This window comes from Antrostomus carolinensis, unplaced genomic scaffold, assembly GCF_000700745.2.
Source record: "Antrostomus carolinensis isolate BGI_N321 unplaced genomic scaffold, ASM70074v2 scaffold37743, whole genome shotgun sequence".
Classification (NCBI taxonomy): Eukaryota; Metazoa; Chordata; class Aves; order Caprimulgiformes; family Caprimulgidae; genus Antrostomus; species Antrostomus carolinensis.
The window spans coordinates 26,259-36,463 of NW_010303853.1; the positions used below are offsets into that span (position 1 = coordinate 26,259).

Here is a 10,205-nt window from a genome sequence, read left to right on the forward strand (position 1 = left end):
CATTTACTTATTGACAAATAACAGTTTGTACAGGCATTATGGATTTCTCTCCTATTGCATTAAAACTAAAACTCCTTGGTCTCTCTCTCAGATGTGCTATTCAATATTTAGCAATGTGAAAATAAGTAGTTTGCTAAATTCACAGTATCCACACTTCTGTCAGTGTCGAGTGGTTCCATAAATACCTTGTCTACCACACAACCATTCAAAGAACTAAGGCCAGAAGTGATGATGTTTGAGTGAAGCTTCATCCAGAGAGGCATTTGGTTTTGCTTTGAAGGATCTATTATTTCCAAATGCAGTTTGTTCCATTGGTTAATTGCCTTTACAGTTAAAAATGTCCTTTATGTATCTTTCAGATTTGTCTAGCTATAACTTGCAGCTGTTTACTTCTTCTGACTTTTCTGATAGATTAAAGAGCCCTTAAGTACCTGGTATTTTCTGCCTGCAAAGGTACTTATCCATCATAATCAAATCAGCCCTCAGAGCTAAACAGATTGACCTCTTTAGGGCTGTAGTCCTAATGAAAAAAGCCCCCACCATTTCTAGCCATCGGCTCCGTTTTGTGGCTCTTCTGTGCACCTTCTTAATGTCTTAACTTACTTTAAAAATTGCTAGCACCAAATTGAATGCCACTTTGTCTTCCCAGTGCTGTGTTTAGAGGTAATATTTCTTCCATATTTCTATTCATATTCTCACTTCTTAAAACCTAAGGCATTAAGGGCTTGTTTTGTGCCACAGTATTGCAAGAGAAGCTCATAAGAATGAGCTAGTATGAGCTAATGCTCATCTAGACCCCTTCTCAGAGTCACTGCCTCCTTGAATAAGGGCTCCTTTTACCAGCATATAACAAACTAAATCAAAATGGAAATTGTACTTTAGAGCTGGTTTATATTTTGTATTTTTCACTGCAATCTTACCTGCCAACTGAGTTTAAAAATGGGGACTTCAAAAATATTCTATACCTTTTCTTTTTTTTTCTTTATTAATCTTGAATTAGTTATCAAGAACGTTATCCAACTTTATCCTCAAAATCCACAGCAATGACAAGGGAACTCAATAACCAGTTTTGATAAAAAATATTGAATAAAAGCAAATAAATAAAGAGCAAGTCCCTTTCAAACTTTGCAAAATGGAAATGATTTTTGAAACTTTGCAGTATCTTGCACATTTATTTTTTGGTTTCATTCCTTTAGACTTAGTTGTGCTCCAAATAATTCTTCTTCCTTTTTAGTTGTGAATATGCAATTACGATCTCCCTTACCTCAGTCCCTGTAACCAACCTACACACATGTGATTCCTTTTTTTGGAATTGAGTCCTATTCCTTTATTAGCTGTTACCTATTTTTTCTAAAATTCATTCCAATTGTAAATATGGTGTCACTATTCAAGGAAATAACACTGGCTTCTTTTGCATTGATATAATGCTTCACCACATGCAGTCTATAGTCTCTGCTTGACATTCTGATACACTGAAAAATTGCATACAGTCCCCTATATTTTACTACTTCTTTCATGCAGGGACACTTTTCATGGATTCCCTTCTGAATGAATACCTGTAGTTGGAATAGTTAATCATCTTAGTCTTAATTTTTTCCATTTTAAATTTATTTTTGATCAACATAGAAGTCCTGTTAAACACCAACACTTCTTCACTTGCTGTCAGCACAATTGCATTGATCTCAGGGAAAATTCAGCATGGGATCTTGCAGGGTACACAAAAATGTGCAGGCTTAGGGCCCATATTTACATGTCCAAGTGTTATTTACTTAATAATAATGACATTATAGTAATCATACTTTCCTTAGGTAACTTTTGCATAGTGGGTCATAGTTTGGAGATCTATGGAGGTCTTACCAGAGGAGTTGGGTAAACGCACTTTGCAAGTTTCAAGTATTTGATAGCTGAACTGAAGGAAGAGCCAGAAAATTCTTAACTCATTACATATTGTACTTTTGGACTAAATATTTATAAAGTAGTCTACTCCTGAAACAGAAACTGGAGTGCTTTAATAAAAGCACAATGTAGTCACAGAAAGCATCATGTAGCACGATATTAAGGATGGACAATATAGAACTGTTAGCAATTCTCTCTACAGTCATTGTCTTTCTCATGATTACTTTCTCCCTATATTTTTTGGAGGAAAGTAAAGAGTAGAAGAAGCAGGATGGAGGGGATAGGCAGAGGAGAAAATGATACAATAGAGTCGGGAGGTAAAGAAATTACCATTGTAAGATGAAACATACAATGAAGTTAAGAAAGAGGAAAGGAGAAATATGACGTGATAAAGCACTAGCTAGAGTGAAAAAACACAAGACAATCTGGAGTCTGTAGAAAAAAACCCTGATTTTACTGATCACTCTACTGACTGTAGCAAACACCTTCAGTTTCATGTTCTTAAGCAAGCACACAATAATGCCAAAGCAGTTGCTCAAGTTTGATGCATAGAAATGTCTAGTCTTGATGTCCCATGTTTCCCTTTAAAAAATAAAAGCCCAAATAAACATCTGGAATGTCATTATACCATCACAGAAAAACAGAAATGAAAGTGTTTGGCATTAGCAAGACTATTATTATTACTAAAATATATTAACTTTCACAACATAATTTTACATTATACTTGTAGGAATTAATACAAGTCCTAGGATCTGCATAATTCAGGAAGCTAGCTTCCTGAATCAGAGATATGTGATCAGAGGTATGTTCACTTGAAAGGATCTCAAGGCATTTAATGAACTTTATCAGGTGAAAGCTAACAGATTTTTCTGTCTGCATTGCTTCTGAAACTTCAGTTTAGAAATGAAGACACTGAAATGGAATGAAGGAAATAATGATACCAAGGTATCTTAGGAAATACACATTCTTTGTAGAATTCTATATATAGTGTATCTCTTTTCTTAAAGACACAGTATTTGATCATAAGATAGTGGTTGCTTTATGAAACTCATATTTTTAGGGATATTTCTTCAATTTTTTTAGGATTAATTCACAAACAATTGTACTTTCAAAAATATTTAAAAGATAGGTCTCATTACTCATTTAAGTTGCCTACATCATTGCCTTTGGAAGTAAGTAAGCACTAGGGTGACATGTTTTCTAGAGGCTGGGAAACTTAGTTACTGCTTTACAATTTTCTGCATTCTACAAATCTCATTTGTATACAGTTTCAACATACTTACAAGGATGACATTTCTTTTAAGTTAAAAACTAGGCTAAAACTAGTTAAGCATTGGGATGATATTAAACTCTCAAGATCTCCTGTGTAATAACTGTCAAGAAATATGCTTCTCATTCTCTGAACATTTATAAATTCAATAAATAGTTGGTATACAATAATATACAATAAAAACAAAGAATCGTGCATTATAACCACACATTAGGAGCTGGAATGTACCGAAGAGCCTTTAACAATTTTTATGCAACAGCAAATATTCTGTCTAATTTTTTTTTCCTTTTTTTTTTTTTTTTCATGTTATGTTTGATAGAAATCTGGAATTATTTTCTAACAATTATGTACCTAATATAAATATGGCATTAGGTTTTACTGTTTTTTTCCCTTTTGCAGGTTGTTCTGATGAACCTGTTGATATGCATGGTAGTTTTCTACACTGTGTACTATGTGGTCCTATCTGTGTGCTTCGCAGTATTCGAGTAAGATTTCCTTGTCTTTAGTCTAATATGACAGCATACTCAACTAGATATAATGGGTAGAGATGTGACCCTGTAGAAGACTGGAACACCAAAAGTTCCATACAAACCTCAGGAAAAACTTCTTTACTGTGATGGTGTTGGAGCACTGGAACAGGCTGCCCAGAGAGGTTGTGGAGTCTCCTTCTCTGGAGATGTTCAAAACCCGCCTGGATGCCATTCTCTGCAACCTGCTGTAGGGAACCTGCTTTAGTATGGGGGTTGGACTAGATGATCTCCTGAGGTCCCTTCCAACCCCTACCATTCTGTGATTCTGTGAAGAGGCATCCAGATTGGAGGCATCCAGTCCCAGTTATCCTGTGAACATATTTTTCAAAGTCAGTTGAATTGTTGTACGTGAACCTTCATAAAAGTACCGAAATTGGCAAATGGAGACTCAAAACTAATATAAAAAGTTGGTTCTAATCTACTTCTTTGCACTTGCACTGTGTAAATAAAGGAACATAAGAGAAAAGATGACATTTAAAAAGGAAAAGAAAGATTTTTTTGTTGATAAAAAAAGACAAATTATATTCCCTTAGGAAGCTGCTTAGCATAGGTAGTGCCAGGTATGTCTTAAAAGTGGAGACCATGGACACTGTGTGCAAGGGCAAGATCACAACACACAATGAAATGTAGAGAGCTTGTAAAAGCCCAGAGTATTTGATTTGAAATCATATTTAGAAACACCAATAATGTGTCATATGATCATTAAAGCTTCATCAAAAAGGTCTGGTTAAATGTATTATTTCTATTTCCACAGGATCAAAATGTTGGATGGTTTGGCACCTTTTGATTTTAAGACAAATCCCTCATGGATTAACCCATATTATTTAGGTAACTGAAGTTTGTTTCTGTCTTTTTTCCCAGCCAAGAAAATAGATTGTATTTGGATATAAACTTCTCTCCCTTACGGACAGTATTTTCAAGTTGGTTTAGTAGTACTCACCATTTCTGCATTTTAAATGTACACTGCATTTAAATGCTTATTCATCTTCCCTGAACTTCTCATTTCCTCTATTGCTGCTTATCATTGGAATGATTGTTAGGCTTTTCCTTGAGTTGTTTTTCTGATCTCACCATCTGAAGAAAACATGCTGCTTTGGCAGGATGCTTCATTTTCACTGCAGAACAATTACCTGTTCTCCGTAAAGTTCCTCGACGAAGTTGTTAAATTTAATTTTCATACTGCAGCAAATGTCTTATGAATCACAGTGGATCCAGATTTGAATAACAGGTCACGTTCAACTAATGGAAATCTTGCTTTGGTAATGCCTGAATACAGTGTGCATTAAAATTCCAGGGTCTGATTGTAGCTCAATCCCTTATATATCTTTATATATCCTTATACAAATTTCTGCATTTTTGTCTGAAGCTCTTAAAAATATATTCTTTTTCCTAAACTGTCATTCCTAAAAAAATACATGCATACAGGAAATTTTACCAGATTTGTAATGTATTTTACAAATGCAAACCACATCATCCATCACTAAGTAAGTAAAGCTCAAAAGTAAATTGGTTAGTTCATCAGGTTAAAAAGAGTAATAAAAATGCATGAATATTTGTACAGTGTCAATACTGATTTCAGATGAAAAAAAGAGCATTTCAGTTGTAGCAATGGAAAAGAACATGAAATTATATTCAATTAGAATTACTTTTCAGGGTCCTAATGTAATTACAGTATCTCAATGTGATTTTTTTTTTTCCCCAAAAATTTTATCAGCTAGTTTGATGCAGCATGTTTATCTGCCAAAGACAGCAACTCTATCAGGCAACTGGTTATTAGTTCACTCTCCTTTCTGTTCACCCGATGAAATAACATGGAATAGCAAAACATAACAAGATGTGTTTAAAGTCTATGGGCACAGAGAGAGAAGGAAAGTCTCTAAATGATGTTGCAAATGAGAATTAATTTACTCAGGAATTTTGCTCATGCCTATAAAAACAGAATTATGTCTTTAAAAGATGACCTCAAAACAAAAATGGAAGTCATCTCAGCACTGAGATATCATTACTGGCCCAGTTTTGTAAAAAAAGTTTACAGAGTATCTTTCTACACTAAGCATACTTTCTAAATTTAAATTTATTGGCAAAATTTAGAGGGATACTATCATAATGAAATATTATAAACTAAAAAACCTAAAATGCATTGCCAAACATTAGATTTTGAAGTGTTATTTCCTATTTTCCTAACTACATTTTGCTTTCCAGGTATCGTCTTATTTTTTACGCTTTTTTAAACTGCTGGGTGAAAGATCTGTAATACAGTAGGAACTAAATGACTCTATAAAGAAAATAATAAAATTGAAAGGCACAAAATGCTGCCAAATGTATAAATTAAATACAGTGAAAAAATAACAATGTCCTCTCTACTCTCAGCTACAGTAATCTTAGGTATTACATTACTGCAATAATAAAATAAAAAAAAAATCCATTAAAAATGTGACTTTTGTATGCCTGTGTATTTAAAAAGAAGAACAAAATGCACTGAGATGGAAAATTATATGAATTACAAGTGTGCAATTATGGCCTGTTGTATGGAAACTCAAGACTACAGCTAGAAGAGAAATCACGCATTTTCCAGTCAGCCCCCTGCTATCCCAGGCAGCCACCGAGCACAAAGCCAAACTTCTAGGGCAAAGTGATTATTTTTGATGCGATTACCAACAGCAGCAAGTAAACAAGCTGAAATCTAAGCACCACTCCACTGCTGTCTTGAAGAATATATCACATCAAATGCCACAATGAGGTTCCTCACCCTGCCCAGTGTAGCTGCTCCGTGCTTTCCGGCCTGTTTTCTGGCCCACGGGGGAGGCACAGATTGCCCATGCCATCACTTTTGCATCAAGGGAGGTGGTCAGCACAGGCTGGTGGCATGGCATGGCTCAGCACGCTCCAGGGAGAGTGCCAGGGGACAGAAATGCACCATTTTGTCACTGAGAGAAGGAATTTTCTTGATCAGATAACTTTAACAGTCTCCTTTGGCAGCATAGTTTAGATGTTATCACTTTGCTGGTGATCCCCATTCATGGTTTAACATAAGACAGAGCCAGCTGCTGAACGTCAGGCACAGTGACTGCATGGTAGCTGTGTCAGCCTTGCAATCAGCACTGAGAAAAGCCAGGCTCCTAGTTGGACGTATCATGAGATCCATACGGATGGATGGCCTCTGCTCAACTTGTAGGAGCGCTCTGCTCTATCTCACCTTGCCTGTCTTGTCTTTAAATTGTTCTGATATATACATATATATGCACACACCCATATTGGAAAGATACACGGAAAGATACACACACACACACAAATATACACATATACATATTCTTATATAAATATTTGATGCAATAGAGTGCACAGAGAGAAAGCTATCAAGTTTCTTACTAAACATAACCCCTTGACCACACAATTCTGTTTTGGATGGGAAAAAATTGATCAATGTCACTATTAACCAAATCTGTTTGGCACCATATGCAAAGAGTGTCAATGGTCCTTAAGTAAAATCTCCACACGATTTCTCCTCCAGGCTATATGAATTGGCCATAATCCTGTTAATCTGTGGCAAAATTAGAAATTAACCTTATAATGAAAACATTAGTATAATATTTGATCTTGTAAAACAATTTGCATAACCCAGACATTTTAACTTCCTATTGCTATTATTTTGAATATAAGAAAAAAGCCTTTCAGAACTCTGTTTGGTCCAAGTATCTTATTTTCATTTACAGTTCTTGTGATATCATTGGAAATAACCTTCTTCATTTGTGGTCTGCTGTTTGCCCTGGTTGTGGAAGAATGGGTTTGGGATTATGCTGTAACAGTTACTATTATTCATATCATCATAACTTCAGTTGGTAAGTAGGTTTACTGCTAAACATATCCATGTTATCACAAATTGAAAGACCAATCAACTATGATTAATCTACTGTATTATGGGACTAAATCTATAATTTTTCCTTAAAGCCAAATAAATATATATCTTTAATTCAACTCATGCATGTATTTAAACCCTGTCATTTAAAACTCAATTCTGATTTTATTGTAGAATTTTAAAATACAATTTTCTTATAAAAATTTCAGAGTTTTAGTTTGTAATCTGGCAGGTAATATGAAACAAATCAAGCTTAAATACAATTTCAGCATCTGGCAGGTGTGTTTTTCTCTAAACCAAGAAATTAATACTTGTCCGTGTCCTGACACTTCTGCGATATACTCGCTAACAATTCAGCTCTAGTTCAGAGTAAAAATGAAGCTTGCTTCAGCAAAGCCAATTCAAAGTTTTAAAGTTAGATCATTTGAACTAAATCTCATTGAGCAAAATAAAGGATTTCACCATCGAAGCATCTTTTTTTTTTTTTTTTTTTTCCCCTCTGAAACTCTTCTGCTCAAAGGAGAGGAAAGGAAAATAATAGGCTGCTGTAAATGAGACTCATCATTACTTTTTGCCCATCTCCGGTAACCTGCTCCCTATTCTCATGCTGTTTAAAGGAATGCTGCTATGGCTGATTAGGAAATATATTTTAACCTCATCTCTGCCAGAGCCCATTTGTAGATTTTTTTTTTTCTCCTACAGCAATGAGTTTAGTATTTTTATTCTAGAATTTAGAAATAGGAAAAATATCACTGACAAATTAGTACTCCCTCCCTACTACATAATAATTCATCTTCCAATGCTTTTTCCATTTATGTTTTAGCACTTTAGACAGATGAGGATTGCCCAGTTCCCATGACAAGTTAAGCCAGAGACCAAGAGAGACTTCATCTTAAATAATTAAGCATAATTTCTCATCTACTGAATTTGATTCCCTGGAATTTAAACTACTGTTATGCCTTATGAATACCTTTTGTATTTAAATCAAGGAATTTACAAAAACTACAACAAAAAATGCTTTGTACATAATTTATACAGGAAAGTACCTTCTATCATTTTATTAGATGCATTCTGATGTCTAAACAACCCCAGATTTGTTATTGTTTCTTTCAGATGGCCAACCAAAACTCTGCTGCCTGGCTCTGATCTGCCAGCATATGCAGTGTGCCTCCCAGCTCACTTTACTACCTCTGCAGCCCCCCCTCGGATTTTTTTGGGGGGCAATATTGGGTCCTATAATGGCCCTGCAGTTGATCATACAGTGGGGATGTGGGTCAGCTCTTGTTGAGGCGAGGGGCCAGTGCCTGAGAGAGGAGAGATCACGCTGTGCAATAGTGCTAGCTCGCAGTGTGCAGACCCAGCCTGTCTTTCATGTGCTGCATCACCCATTAAACTGAAAATGTCAGGCACCTTAATTTATTTGGATTGCAGCAATATGTAGGCACTCTACCAGGGGATCAGTGTCTCTGTTGTGCTAAACCATGTACAGGTAAGTACTATAAAAGGCATTTCTTCCACAGTGAGCCTAAGAGCTCCGTTTAGCACACACTTATTAGGTTTAAGACTTGCCTTCCAGTGGGATTTCTCACCAGGCTAAGCTTAATGGTGTGGCCAAGTATCTGAATGACCAAGAACTAAAAATGCATTTGCAATTTCCATAAATGTAAAGTATAGCATTTATGAAAGATAACTAAGCAGACCTTGGATAACATCACATAATGTTTGCATGCCCCCATCCTTATTGTTTAAAAATTTACCTTTCTCCTGTTCTTGTCCTTGCAGTTATGTCTGAATTCCCCCTGATGTTACACTGGTGGCTGGCATTAGGTATAAATATATTCTTTAAAGTTTAAATCACTAGACTCTGTGTAGAAAATTTGTATTTACAGTATGAATTGTTTTTATTAAATGTCTGTTGTCTCACTGATTTGAGACTTGTCAATATTTAAAGAAGAAATATATGGTTTTTATTTATACTTTTAATGACACAAGCACTTTGCCTTGCCTTAAAAAATCTTCAGTTTTAAGACCAGGATGTACGCAGCTTATGTTAATCTTGCTAGCAAACAGCAGATATGCTCACATTCTTGAAATAAACCATGATTAAGTCCTGACTAATCAAACTATCTCGCTTAATTCAGGTATCAAAAAGACAGTCGTCCAAGCTAGTCTTCCTTGGTGCCCTTTATAATCAATGGAAATAAACAGGCATCTTCAGATGCAATTTTTATAATAACTATGCACCATTACTTACAACAGATGAGATAAATCCCAGTCATCACATTTCTTTCGAGTGAATGGCAAACCTACATTTCTAAATGCCTAATTTTCTGTAAAATCGAAAGCGTTGCTTTGTAGTAGAATATATTATCTTGAAAAATAGTTAAGGGAAAAGGACTGGCTTCTGTTCTTCTTTCTTATATGATGGATAACAAGGATCGACAGTTGCAGTAAATTCCTAAATGATGGGGACAGGCAAATAAATTCCCTAACCTGCAACTGGTCTTGCATCAGCAGCTGCTGTGGCTGCTGTCTTTGTAGGTGGTTAAAGCCTTGGGTAAAATGTTAAAGCAGACAGGCCATTTTTTTAAAAAATTTGAAGCTAAAACCAATGTCTGTTTAGTTTTATCATAACATTTGCATTCCACTATAA

General features: G+C 35.3%; 1 protein-coding gene across 1 annotated transcript in view; it reads left to right on the forward strand.

Annotated features, from left to right (window-relative positions):
* Window positions 1-9,405, forward strand: part of TMEM244 (transmembrane protein 244) — a 10,637-nt gene extending 1,232 nt beyond the window's left edge. Inside the window, exons 2-5 of the mRNA XM_029084085.1 lie at window positions 3,566-3,651; window positions 4,451-4,524; window positions 7,410-7,535; window positions 9,335-9,405. Of these exons, the coding sequence (XP_028939918.1) occupies window positions 3,566-3,651; window positions 4,451-4,524; window positions 7,410-7,535; window positions 9,335-9,405 (357 nt within the window). The remainder of the gene's footprint in view (window positions 1-3,565; window positions 3,652-4,450; window positions 4,525-7,409; window positions 7,536-9,334) is intronic.
* The last annotated feature ends 800 nt before the right edge of the window (window positions 9,406-10,205 follow it).